The sequence below is a fragment of the Equus caballus genome, chromosome 5 (assembly GCF_041296265.1).
Source record: "Equus caballus isolate H_3958 breed thoroughbred chromosome 5, TB-T2T, whole genome shotgun sequence".
Lineage (NCBI taxonomy): Eukaryota > Metazoa > Chordata > Mammalia > Perissodactyla > Equidae > Equus > Equus caballus.
The window spans coordinates 42,470,793-42,485,628 of record NC_091688.1 but is presented as its reverse complement, the minus strand read 5'-3'; the positions used below and the strand labels follow the sequence as shown (position 1 = coordinate 42,485,628).

At 37.6% G+C, this 14,836-nt stretch overlaps 1 protein-coding gene across 12 annotated transcripts in view; it reads right to left on the bottom strand.

Moving 5' to 3' along the window:
• Positions 1-14,836, bottom strand: part of GATAD2B (GATA zinc finger domain containing 2B) — an 85,918-nt gene that overhangs the window by 21,514 nt on the left and 49,568 nt on the right. The window contains exon 1 of one of the 12 annotated variants that reach the window (XM_014739900.3): positions 9,663-9,825. The exons of 10 other annotated variants lie outside the window; for them this stretch is intronic. In XM_014739900.3, the coding sequence (XP_014595386.2) occupies positions 9,663-9,706 (44 nt within the window). In that variant the 5' untranslated portion in view covers positions 9,707-9,825. Of the gene's footprint in view, positions 1-9,662; positions 9,826-14,836 lie in introns of those variants that run through there. One more of the 12 variants, XM_023641114.2, reaches the window with a different exon arrangement.

The following is a 14,836-nucleotide window of genomic DNA, read 5'->3' as shown; positions in this document are numbered from 1 at the left end:
TTCTAGAAGAAAATACAGGCACTACACTCTTTTTTTTTTGAGGAAGATTAGCCCTGAGCTAACATCAGCTGCCAATCTTCCTCTTTTTGCTGAGGAAGACTGGCCCTGAGCTAACATCCATGCCCATCTTCCTCTACTTTATATGTGGGACGCCTACCACAGCATGGCTTTTGCCAACTGGTGCCATGTCTGTACCTGGGATCTGAACCGGCGAGCCCCGGGCTGCCGAGAAGCAGAACATGCGAACTTAACCATTGTGCCACCCGGCCAGCCCTGGCAATACACTCTTTGACATCAGTATTAAAAGGATCTTTTTGGACACCATGTCTTCTCAGACAAGGGAAACAATAGAAAGAATAAACAAATGGGATTTCATCAGACTAAAGAGCTTCTTCAAGGCGAGGGAAAACAGGATTGAAACAAAAAAACAACCCACTAATTGGGAAAAAATATTCGCAAGTCATATATCTGACAAAGGGTTAATCTCCATATATAAAGAACTCACACAACTCAACAACAAAAAGTCAAACAACCCGATCAAAAAACGGGCAGGAGACATGAACAGACATTTCTCCAAAGAAGATATACGGATGGCCAATAGGCACATGAAAAGATGTTCCTCATCACTGATCATGAGGGAAATGCAAATCAAAACTACACTAAGATATCGCCTTATACCCATTAGAATGGCAAAAATAACCAATACAAAAAGTAACAAATGTTGGAAAGGTTGTGGAGAAAAAGGAACCGTCATACACTGCTGGTGGGAATGAAAACTGGTGCAGCCACTATGGAAAATAGTATGGAGATTTCTTAAAAAATTAAAAACAGAGATACCATATGACCCAGCCATCCCACTGCTGGGTATCTAACCAAAGAACTTGAAGTCAGCAATTCCAAAAGTCCCATACACCCCTATGTTCATTGCAGCATTATTTACAATAGCCAAGATGTGGAAGCAACCTAAGTGCCCATCAACCAATGACTGGATAAAGAAGATAGGGTATATATATATACAATGGAATACTACTCAGCCATAAAAAAGAACAAAATCGTCCCATTCACAACAACATGGATGGACTCTGAGGGAATTATGTTAAGTGAAATAAGCCAGATAGAGAAGGACAATCTCTGTATGACTCCACTCACATGTAGAAGCTACACATGTAGATAAAGAGAACAGAATAGTGGCTACCAGGGGAAAGGGGGCACGAACAGTGGGCACAAAGGGTGTAGGGGTGTACCTACAACACGACTGACAAACAATAATGTACAACTGAAATTTCAGAAGATTGTAAACTATCATAATCTCAATAAAAATTTTTTTAAAAAGCAAAAAAAAGAAAGCACTTCCTTTAAAAAATACACACTTTATCATAAATTCTAATAAATATTTACCTTTCTAAAATCTAAAGACTTTTTTTTTTTTAAGGATTGGCACCTGGGCTAACAACTGTTGCCAATCTTTTTTTTTTCCTGCTTTATCTCCCCAAACACCACCCCCCCCCCACCCCATACACAGTTGTATATCTTAGCTGCATGTCCTTCTAGTTGTGGGATGTGGGACACCACCTCAACGTGGCCTGACGAGCGGTGCCATGTCCGCGCCCAGGATCCGAACCCTGGGCCGCCGCAGTGGAGCGTGTGAACTTAACCACTTGACCATGGAGCTGGCCCCTAAAGACTTTTAAATAAATAAGTGAGCAAAAAATATTTTCATTTCTTATGTTTCCACTATTTTTTCTTACTGATTTCTTTCCTTCTGACCTATCTTCGAAATAGTCACAACATGGAGCTGAGACTTTTATCGTTGTACATGTTGAAGAGATTCATGTTTTCTTTACTATGAAATATTTCTAACATGGGAAAAGTATATAGGATAATAAACAAAGGCCAAATCATAATATTTTGCCCCTATTTTATTTTTTAATTCAAATTTTTATTCTGAGATAACTGTAGATTTGTATGAAGTTTTAAGAAATAATACAGAAAGATCTCCTGCACTCTTTACCTAGTTTCCCCCAATGGTAACATCTTGCAAAACTATCATATGATATCACAACCAGGATATCAACATTGATATAATCTACAGATCTTATGCAGATTCCCCAGTTTTACTTTTATTCATTTGTATTTAGTTCTATACAATTTTATCACATTTGCAGGTTCCTATATCCAACACAGTCAAGATACAAAACAGTTCCATCACCTCAAGGGTCCCTCACATTGTCCTTTTATAACCACATCCACCCTCTTCCCCACTATTCCTCAAACCACATCCCACACCCTGATGATCACTAACCTACATTCCATATTTAAAATTCGTCTTTTCAAAAATATTACATAATTAGAATCATACAGTATATAATTTTGGGATTGGCTTTTTTCACTCAGCATAATTCCCTTGAGATTCATCCAAGCTTTGCATGTACCAATAGGTTGTTCCTCTTTATTGCTGAGTAGTAGTCCATGGTACAGATATACTACATTTATTCACCTGCTGAAGGACAACTGAGTTGTTTCTAGTTTTTTGCTATCACAAATAAAGCTGCTATATTCATGTACAAGTTTTTGTAGGAAGTAAGTTTTCACTTATCTGGGATAAATGCCTAAGGGTGTGACTGTTCAGTCATATGGCAAATGAATGTTTAGTTTTATAAGAAACTGGCAATCTGATTTCCACAGTAGTTGTACCATCATATATTCCCATGAGCAATGTTTGAGAAATTCAGTTTATTCATATCCTCACTAGCATTCAGTGTTGTTATTATTTTTTATTTAACTCATTTTGATAGGTGTGTAGTGATATTTCATTGTGGTTTTAATTTGCATTTCCCTAATGACTAACGATGCTGAACATCTTTTTATGTGCTTATCTGCTATCTGTAAAGCCTCTTTGGTGAAACTTCTTTTCATGTCTTTATATATGTATCTATATAGTATAGTTTATGTATTTTTATAAATTATATTTTAAAAAGTAGTTCTTGTATGTATCCTTTTTCATTTTGCTTTTCAATATTCAATTTTTAAATATTTAAAATTTATCCAAGTAAATTTGTTTCAACCACTGTGTAGAACTCCACAGCAAAATATACAATTTAGTAATCCATTCTCCAGTTCAACATTTAGGCATCCATTTGTTGATGTGAAAACCAATGCTGTGATTTCCACTTCTGGCCAATATGGTATAACACAGGCTGGATTTACCCTCCCACCTGAAAGAACAAAAAAAAACCCAGAAAAAAAATACATGAAATGAGTGTTTTCAAGACATTAGACATCAGGCAACAAAGGAGAGTGATCCCAGACTGAGGAGAAACAAATGAGGTGAGCTTTACCACTGTCCTCATTTACTGCCTTCAGAGAGTTTCTAGGATATGGTGTGGGGAGGGGGAGGTGGAGCCAGGCAGCCTCCTGAGTTGAAGAGATGGAGATGAGGCTATAGTGAGACAAAGAGAGCTAGATTTCAAAAAGGACTGAGTACCACAGAAGTAAGAGCTGCAGAAAGATGGCTATAACAAAAAAGACAGCTAAGTGTTGAGGAGCATGTAGAGAAATTGGAATCTTCATACAATGCTCGTGAGAATGTAAAATGGTGCAATCACTTTGGAAAAGAGCTTGGCAGTTCCTCACAAAATTAAACATAGAATTATCATATGACCCAGCAATTCCATTGCTAGGTATATACCCAAGAGAACTGAAAACATTATCTCCACACAAAAATGTGTACATAAATGCTCATAGCATTATTCATAATAGCCATAAAGAGGAAACAATGTTCATCAAGTGATGAACAAACTGTAGTATATCCATATAATGGAATATTATATAGCCATAAAAAGGAATGGAGTACTGATACATGTTACAACATAGATGAACCTTGACAATCTTATGCTAAGTGAAGGAAGCCTGTCACAAAAGGCCATATATTGTATAATTCCATTTATATGAAAAGTCTAGAATAAGCAAATGTGTAAAAACAGAAAGTAGTTTTGAAGTTGCCTATGGTTGAAGAGATGGGCAAAATGGGGAGCGACTACTAATGGGTAGGGAGTTTCTTTTTAGGGTGATGAAAATATTTTAATCTTACATTGTGGTGACAGCTGCACAACTCTGGGAATATACTAAAACCACTGAATTGTACACTCTAAATGGGTAAATTTTATGCTATGTGAAATTTATCTCAATAAAGATGTTAAAAAAATATAATGGATGATATTAACAGCAGATTAGATATTACAGAAAAAAAGATTATTGAACCAGAAGAAATAGCAATAAAATTATAAAAAAACTGAAGATAAAAGAAGGAAAAAAAGCATTAGAGGACTAGGGGACAACTTTAAGCAGCCTAATATATGGATAATTGGAGTTCCCCAAGGAGAGGGGAGAGATGGAGTGGACGTAAAATATGTACGAAGAAATAATGCCCAAAAATGAATAAATGTTTAAAACTATAAACCTACAAAATCCACAAAGCTCAACAAATCCCAAGCGCAAGAAACATGAAGAAAACTATACTAAGGGACGTCATAATAAAATTTCTAAAAACTACTACAAAATCTAAAAAGTAGCAAAAGGGTGTGCACGCAGGGCATGTTATGTAAAGATAAGGATAACATCAGATTTCTTGTTGGAAACAATGCAAAAGAGAAGACAGCAACATCTTTAAAATAACTGAAAAAAAGACAAAACCCCACAACCTGACAACCTACAATACCATATCTGTTAAAAAACATCTTTTAAGAACCAAGGTGAAATAAAGAACTTTTTAGTCATTTTAAACTTCCTTTATCAATCTTCTCCTTTACATTTATATTTATTTGTATCTGAAATGTTCCCCTAATTATGGCCTTTGTCAAAGCTTACTTTGTCTCTCATCAATATGAGGACATCAACTTTCTGGTTAGTATTTATCTAGAACATTTTTTTTCCATTCTTAATTTCAACTTCTGTGCCTTTTTGACAATATTTACCTGAATTTGTTTTTCCACTCAATCTGAAAATCTTTTTCTTTAGCTGGCTAGTTTAGTCCATTTACATCTGTTATCATGATTAGTAATATATTTGGTTTTATTTCTACCATCTTCTGTTCATTCTACTATCTTGCTTGTTCTGGGCTTCTTTTTTGCTCTTTTATGCCTTCTATTGACTGGACTGATTTAAGTTTTCCTTATTCATTTTTTTCCCCCAGTCCTATCTTGTTTTGAGTGCCTATCAAATCAGTCATTATTATTAGCGTGATATACATACAGTCAAAGCTAATATATAGATCTACCCACGATTTTTTTTTTGCCCACCATTCTTACTGGATTCAAATTCTTTTTTCCTTATGATATCCTTTATTAGTTCTTTTAGTAGAAGATGTAAGCAGTAAATATGCTCAAGTCTGCCTGAAAATGTTTTCATTTCATCCTCACTCTAGAAAGAGCACAGAGTTCTAGTTGACTTATTTTCTCTCTGGCATGTTGTTGAAATATTATTTGAAAATATTTTGCTGGAATGTTAATGTTGAGAGGTTTAGTTTAAGTCTAATCATTCCTTTGCAGTAATCTGGTTTTTTTCCTCTCTGGTTGCTTTCATAAGTCCTTTGTCTTTGATGTTCTACAAAAACTATAGTACCACTAATGTGTTTAGTTTTATTTATCCTTTCAGGATTCACTGTTTTTTCCTGAAGTTGAAGATTCACATATTTGGCAAATCTGGAAAATTCTCAGCCATAATCTCTTTGCATATTGCTACTCTCTCCATTTTCTCTAGTCTATCCTAGAACCCCTATGAGATGTATCTTTGGTCATCTCATTCTGGTCTCCACGTCTCAACCTTGTTTTCATATTTTCCATTTCTTTGTATCTCTATGCTGTATTCTGTGTAATTTCCTCCTATTGTTCCTAATTCTTTCTTTGGCTACGTCGAATATGCTGTTTAACAAACACACATCTACTGAGTTTTTAATTTCACTGATCTACTGCAGAACAGATCAACTTTAAATGCACAGTAGAATCATCCAAGGAACTATAAAAAAACAAAAAAACAAAAAAACAAAAAACTGATACCATAGGTCCCACTCCTAAAGATTCTGATTTCACTGGTCTGCCATGGGACTCAAAGCATCTTTACTTTAATAAACTCTCTGGCTGGTTTCATTATTAAGCCAGTGTTGAGAATCATCCCATTTTCATATCAACTTGCTATAATATTTCTCTCACCCTCAGAAAATCTTCCCATGACTTCTTGTTCTGTTCTATTTACTGTCCCACTTTGCCGTACATTCCATAGCAAAATTCCTCAAAAGTCTTATCTATACTCACTGTCTCCCCTATTTTCTCTTGAAACTATTTCAGTTCAGATTTTTGTCTCCATCAATATAAAGAGACCATCTTTTTCTAAGTCACTAATTAACTTCATGCTGCCAAATCGAATAGTTTTTTAAAATCAATCTTCACTTTACTTGAACTTTCAGCAGCATTTAACCAAACCAATACTTCTTCCTTCCTGAAATGCTTTCCTCACTTGCCCTTTAGGACTTCACACATCTGGGTTCTCACCCTACATTCATGACCATTTATTCTTTTTTTTAATTGAGATACAATTGACATATAACATTAAATTAATTTCAGAGGTACAACATAATGATTCAGTATTTGTATATATTGTGACATAATACCACAATAAGTCTAGTTAACATGCATCACCATACAGAGCTACAAACTTTTTTTCTTGTGATGAGAACTTTTAAGATCTATTCTCCTAGCAACTTTCAAACATACAATACAGTACTAATAACTGTAGTCGCCATGCTGTACACATCCGTGATTTATAACTAGAAGTTTGTATTTTTTCACCACCTTCATTCATTTCGCCCACCTCTGCCAAACCCTGGCAACCACCAAGCTGTTCTCTGTATCTCTGACTTCAGTTTTTTTGATTTTAGATTCCACATATAAGTGAGATCATCCGGTATTTGTTTGACTTTTTCACTTAGCATAATGCCCTCAAAGTCCATCCATGTTGTCGCAAATGGCAAGATTTCTTTCTTTTTTTAAAAGATTGGCACCTGGGGCTGGCCCCATGGCCGAGTGGTTAAGTTCACGCGCTCCACTGCAGGCAGCCCAGTGTTTCATTGGTTCGAATCCTGGGCGCGGACATGGCACTGCTCATCAAACCACGTTGAGGCAGCGTCCCACATGCCACAACTAGAAGGACCCACAACGAAGAATATACAACTGTGTACTGGGGGGCTTTGGGGAGAAAAAGGAAAAAAATAAAATATTTTAAAAAAAAAAAGATCGGCACCTGAGCTAACAACTGTTGCCAATCTTCGTTATTCTTTTTTCCCCCCATGCTTTTTTCTCCCTATATCCCCCCAGTACACAGTTGTACATTTTAGTTGTAGGTCCTGCTAGTTGTGGCATGTGGGATGCCGCGTCAACATGGCCTGATGAGCAGTGCCATGTCCACACTCAGGATCTGAACCCTGGGCCGCTGAAGCGGAGTGTGCAAACTTAACCACTTGGCCACGGGGCCAGCCCCTCCTTCTTTTTTTATAGCTAGTATTCCATTACACATAAACATCCACACCACATTTTATTTATCCATTCATCCATTGATGGAAACTTAGGTTGCTGCCACATCTTGGCTATTGTAAATACTGCTGCAGTGAACATGGGGGTACATATATCTTTTCAAGTTCGTGTTTCCTTTTCTTTGGATAAATGCCCAGAAGTGAAATTGCTGGATCACAAGACAGTTCTAGCTTTAAGTTTTTGAGGAACCTCCATACTGTTTTCCACAGTGGCTGTATCAATTTACATTCCCCACAGTGCAGAGGGGTTCCCTTTTCTCCACATCCTCACCAACACTTATTTCTTGCTTTTTTTTCTTTTGAGGAAGATTAACCCTGAGCTAACTGCTGCCAATCCTCCTCTTTTTGCTGAGGAAGACTGGTCCTGAGCTGACATCCGTGCCCATCTTCCTCTATTTTATATGTGGGACGCCTGCCACAGCAGGGAGTGTCAAGCGGTGCCATGTCCACACCCAGGATCCGAACTGGCGAACCCCGACCACCAAAGCAAAATGTGCACACTTAACCACTGCGCCACCGGGCCGGCCCCTATTTCTTGCCTTTTTGGTAACAGTCACTCTAACAGATGTGAGGCGATATCTCATTGTGGTTTTGATTTGCATTTCCCTGATGATTAGTGATGTTGAGTACTTTTTCATGTACCCGTTGGCCATCTGTATGACCATTTATTCTTACTCTCCTTCACTAGTTTCTACACATCTTCCTAACTTCTAACTGAAGGCATGCCCTTGGACTCAGTCTTGTAATTTTTATTTATACTCATTCCCTACATAATCTCGTTTTCCTACGGCTTTAAATAGCATTTCTATGCTATTCCCAAATTTATATTCCTAGCCCTTATCTCTCCTCCAAAATTCTCTCTACATTCAACCGCTTAATTGACACCTTCATTTGGATACCTAACATGAATTTGTGTTCAAACTTATGAATTTATGTCCAAAACTGAATTCTTGAACTCCCTGGATGAAAATTCTCTCTTCCCCTAGTGTTTCCCACCTCAGTAAATGACAGCACCATTCAACCAGCTGCTCAAACCAAACACTTTAGTCACTCTTGGTTCCTCTTTCTCACACCTGACATGCATCCCATTTGTAAATTCTCTCAGCACTACCTTCCATGTATATTTCAAATCTGACCTCACCACTTTCTTGTTGTTATCCTAGTCCAAGTTATTGTTTTCTCCTGCCTAGACTATTGCAATTCTTATTTTTTTCATTGAGGTAACATTGCTTTGTAACATTATATAAATTTCTAGTGTATATCAGTGTATTTTGACTTCCGTCTTATTGCAATTCTTTTTAACTCTGCTTCTACCCTTGCCCCTCTTCAGCCTATGTTCCACAGGGAAACCAGAGTGATCTTTCTAAAAGTTAAGTGAGATTATATCACTACTTTGCTCAAAATGCTTTAATGGCATCTGTGGTGGTTTATAAACACTGTCCCCCAAAATTCTTTCAAACTCCTCACACCAAAAGATGAGGGGATCGATGTCCCCTTCCCTTGAACCCGGGTTTGTGACTGCTTCAACAAGCAGAGTACAGCAGAAGTGATGCTGGGTGACTTCTGCCACTGGGTCATACATAAAAAGCAATGCAGATTATGCCTTATCCACTAGAACACTGAAATCTGCAGCAGTGAACTGCTTTCTGAGAAGAGCAACTACCCTGAGACTGCCATGTTGCGAGGAAGCAAAGCCTTAGAAAGAGGTCACATGTAGACACTTCAGCTGGTAGTCCTACTCTTTGAGTCATCTCAGTCTAGGGACCAGACAAGAAGGTGAATGAGCCCCCAGATGGTTCCAGCCCCCCACTAACACGGCTTCCCAGCTTCTGCATCTTCCCAGCTGCAGCACCAGACAACGTGGAGCAGAAACAAGCCATCATCGTGGTGCCCGATTTGAATGAATTCCTCACCCAGAGAATCTAGGAGCATAATAAACAACTGTTTTAAATGACTAAGTTTTAGGGTAGTGCAATAGTAACCAGAACAGCATTCCAAGTCTTTACCATAGTCTATAAGACCATACATAATGTGGCCCACTACAGTGTGACTTTATATCTATTACCCTCCCATCACTCACTCTCTAGTCAGTTTAGCCTCCTTGTTCTCCTCTGATAGCCACATGGCTCACTCCCTTACTTCATCTCAGAAAGGCTGTCCCTAATGCATCTGTTAAGGAAAAAACAAAAACAAAAACATAGCACCTTCAATCATTATTCTGTCAACCTGTCCTTACAATGCTTTACTCTTCTTTATGGTAATTATTATCACCTGGCCTATTATATTTGTTGGTCTGTTTCCCATGCATTAAAATGTCAGCTCCCTGGCACAGGGCTTTTTTTTTGTTTTCTATTTTATTCAGTGCCTGGCTCATAACATCTACTAGACAAATACCTGCTGAACAAAAGATCATATTCTGCATTTTTAGATATTCTACTTAGTTCTTTTTTCTTTTTTTTTCCCCAAAGATTTTATTTTTCCTTTTTCTCCCCAAAGCCCCTAAGTACATAGTTGTATATAGTTTAGTTGTGGGTCCCTTCTAGTTGTGCTACGTGGGATGCTGCCTCAGCATAGCCTGATGAGTGGTGCCATGTCTGCGCCCAGGATTCAAACCCGTGAAACCCTGGGCCGCCAAAGTGGAGCAGGCAAACTTACATTTGGTTCTTTTTTCAAATCTGTCTCCCACAAAGTATTTTTTCTTATCTTTTCAAATCTTTGTATTTCATAGTTTAAATACACTTATTTTATGGACCACAGTCAATGATCTACTATCTCAAGTTCTCAGCTCCTGCTGCTTGTTATATCTATGACTCTTGTTCTTGGTAAATGAATTGTCTTCTTGTACCTTTTGTCATTTTTTGTGAGCCTTGTCTTGACTGGGACTTTGTTGGAATCCTGTGTAGCTTGGACTGTGGACCTGTTCCTCTAGAGAAGTTTTTCAGTATGCTTCTACCAAATTACTCCAAGGGTATAAAACATTCTGAATAATCTTTTATATTTATTTCTCAGCTTGGGGATTTCAGACAAAAATAATTTGAACCCATATGAGAATAGGTCTACATTTAAATTTTCAGGGGATACTCCCACCCACCCCTAGTCAGAATCCAGGCTAAGACAGAAAAGTTTCCTTGAACTAGGGGGTGAAATTTTTTAAGGTCACCTCCTTTCCCTGAGCATGTGCCTTTAAGGCTCCCGGCTTTATACGGGGATTCTCATCTCTAACTCTGCTCCATACAGGCGTAATGCATTCTCTCTGGCCCCTTCATGAGCATTAAAACCAAGTCTTTTGATTACTGAGACTAGAAAGGCCCCAGAACTGCCACAAGCATTAAGTCACACGCATACTGCTCATTTTCAGTTCCCCTTTTATTTGTGGCCCCTGAAGATTTTCCTTTCAGGCTCAGCTATACCTTTAAAAGAAGTTTGTTTAACAAAAAAGAAGTTTGTTTTATTTTATCCCGCATTACTAGGTGTTTTATAATGGGATTACAAAAGATTTTAAGATTATATGGTTTGCCATACTCTAGAATCAAAAACGACGACGGTCTGGAAGTTTAAAGTTTATTTTCATAATAACTAGTTCAGTATGCTTTCAGAGCAGATAGGCCTTCCAGCTTCAAATAAACAAAATAATTCTATACACTACTAACTGCAAAGGGAAAAAAATACCTTAACAATGGAGAGACCTTGCTGTCACCCTGACCTAGGGATCAAACTTGGCAGTGCAAACAGAGACAATCAGGTTATCATGTTGCCTCCTGATGTGATACAGTATGAAGTATACTGTATCTTCCATGAAGTATTTTTCCAAAAGCATATAACCTTTACATTGAAGTCCAATTTAGAGGAAATACAAAGAAATCAGAGAACAAGCTAAATGATACCATATGGAAACAATGTAACAAATCTACAGTGTAGAACATGTGGCAAATCGACAAGTCTGGTCTCTTCAAAAGTTGATATTGGGTGGGGGGTGGGGAGGCAGTGCAGACTATTCTAGATTAAGAGACACTTAGAGACAGACCAAATGCAATGTGGATGATATCTGACTGGATCCTGGTTTAAAAAGAAAGCTACAAAAAATATTATGGGGAACAAATGGGGAAATTTCAAATGGATTAGGTATTAGATAATATTGGGGAATTATTGTTAATTTTGTTAAGTGTGATAACGATATTGTGGTTGAATAGGAAATTGTCCACATTTTTTGAAGAAGCAACTGTATTAGTTTTCTAAGGGTGTTGTAACAAAAGAATTACAAACTTAATGGCTTAAACAATACTAATTTTTATCCTACAGTCTGGAAGTCATAAGTCCTGAAATGGTTCTCACTGGGCTAAATTCAGGTATCAGCAGGGCTTCTACATTCCTTTTGGAGTCTTTAGCAGAGAATCAATCTTCTTGCCTTTTTCAGCTAGAAACCACCTGCTTTCCTGGGCTCACAGCCATTTCTCCGTCTTCAAAGTCATCAATGTTGGGCCCACTCCTCCTCCTCAAGCTGCCATCTTTCTGATTCTCTTCTGCCTTGTTCCAGTTTAAGGACCCTTGTGACTACACTGGGTCCCACCTGGATAATTCAGAATAATAACCACATTTTTAGGTCAGCTGATTAGCAATCTTAATTCCATCTGCTATCTTAATTCTGCTTTGCCATGAAACTGAACATATTCACAGGTTCTGTGGATTAGGGCGTGGACATCTTTGGAGAATGGGCATTATTCTGCTTAAGACAGCAGTCTTAAGTATTTAGAGGTGTTACTTTGAAATGGTTCAGGAAAAATATGTATATGTTATATATCAATGAAGCAAATATGACAAAACGTTCATCACTGACTCAAGATGGTAGTTATAAAGCTGTTCATTGTATGACACGATATTTTTCTATATAAACATTCTCAACTTTTTTAAAAATTGAAAAGTTTTTAGATTTTTAATTTAAAAAAACAGGCAGAACAGAAAGGAGGCCTTTAAGTTGACCACAGAGAACAGGAAAGTAATGTGGCAGAATACAGAGAGTGTGTGACATACAACTGAGCAGTGATTTTAAGGTAAAGTGCATGCAGCCCTCCTGATACTATGGATATGGTTACCTGCTGGGCTTGTTAGGGATAAAGTTGCTCTTTACATACAGATGACAGGTTCCTACCTGAAGAATGAGATCATTCTCTATGTTAGTTGTCAGAGTCCTACTAATGCCTTGGGGAAAAAACACAGATAAGAAATCTGTACTCCTTATGTCTTGTTTTTATATTTAAAAAGGAATAAATAGTATGCTTTATAAATCTGTACAAATGTAACTTAAAAAATACATGTAGCTCTGGCTTGCCTTTGCTACAGTATCCTTTCATAGAAAAAAGACTCCCTTGTCTACTGTGGGCACTAATAAAACTAGTTACACCTGATAAAATTTTCATGTTGCAAAATATGTAAAGATTAGTCACCAAATTCGCTGTATTCATCTATTGAGGTCAGAAAGTGGAGTGGTAAAAAGGAAAAAGAGAGAGAGAGGGAGAATTCAGACTACAGAAGTTCAGAATGGGACAGTCCTGGTAAATAAATCCTTATGACATTTATAAACACGAAGTGCTGAAACCATCACCCATTCTTCTATTTGAAGAGGAGGCAACTCCTGGTTTGCTTTCTGCCAGTAGGAGACAGACATCAATCAGCCAGAGGTCTAAGACCTGTTCACTCCCATTTAATACTTTAAATAATTCCAAATCAGACAAGCCAACAACATAAAAAGATGGAGGAAATGAGAACTTCCATCTCACTGAAGGGGTCAAGTGAAGATTCTCCAGAAATCAATCCTAAAGTTTTGGAGCACCTAGTACATACAGAGAGTATTGCAAGAAATACAAGTAATTCGAGGATGAATTCAAGGATCATATAGTAATTGAGAAATCTGGAGATGTGTTTACCCTCAAATAGAGAAGAAGGAATTTAGTAATAAGAGTGTTAAAATGTGGATGATGGGGCCAGCCCAGTGGCATAATGGTTAAGTTTGGCCTGCTCTGCTTCAGTGGCCCAGGTTTGTGGGTTCAGATACCAGGCACGGACTTGCACCACTCATAAAGCCATGCTGTGGTGGCAACCCACATACAGAATAGAGGAAGACTGGCACAGATGTTAGCTCAGGGCCAATCTTCGTCACCAAAAACAAAACAAAACAAAAAAGCAGGGGCTGGCCCCGTGGCCGAGTGGTTAAGTCTGTGCGCTCCGCTGCAGGCAGCCCAGTGTTTCGTTGGTTCGAATCCTGGGCACGGACATGGCACTGCTCATCAAACCACGCTGAGGCAGCATCCCACATGCTACAACTAGAAGGACCCACAACGAAGAATATACAACTATGTACTGGGGGGCCTTGGGGAGAAAAAGGAAAAAATAAAATCTTAAAAAAAAAAAAAAAAAAGCAACCAAAAAAATGTGGATGACTTCAAGAATAGAATCTGGGTCTCAGATTAGATACTTCTGATTTCTTCCCCTTTCCTACAAGATTCTTCTTGAGATTTATCAATGTAAGGAGACAGCCTTTCCTCTATGATTCTTACTCCTTCTCTTGTATTCCATATTTATAATAGATACTATCATTCCCTTGATCAAGTTAGAAACCCTGAAGTCATGTCAGACAGCTCCTTTCTACTTCACTCATTCAACAATTTTTTCATAGGTTCTAATATACATATTTCCTTGATTTTAAACTCTGATATCAGAGTTATCTTATAATCAATGGCATCTAACAAGTGACAGAATTTTTTCTTTCTTAATGGTTCATAAAATATTGATACATCTTAAAATCAATGGCATCTTAGATTCCATGCAATACCATATTTATGAAATGCCTACTATTTATTACTAGTATTATTCTAGGCACTGGGGATATAATACTGAACAAAGTCTCTATCCTCATGGACTTACCATTCTAGTGGAAAAAGGAAACAATAAACAAACAAATAACACACGCACACATACACATAAAGCAGCGATAAGTACCTTGAAAAAAGTTAAACATGAAAAGGTTGTAGAGAGTGTTAGATGGTGGGGGGGAGAGACTATTCTTAAAAGCACAGTTGGGAAAGTCCTGTCTAAAGAGAGAACATTTGAGCTAAGTCCTGAATTAAATGAGGAAGTGAACTGTGTATGTATCTGAGAAAGAATCTAACAGGTAGAGGAAACAGCAAGAACGCTGCTTGAGACAGGGTGGTGCTTATTATGTGCAAGAAACAGTAAAAAGGTGAAGATGAAGTGAAATAT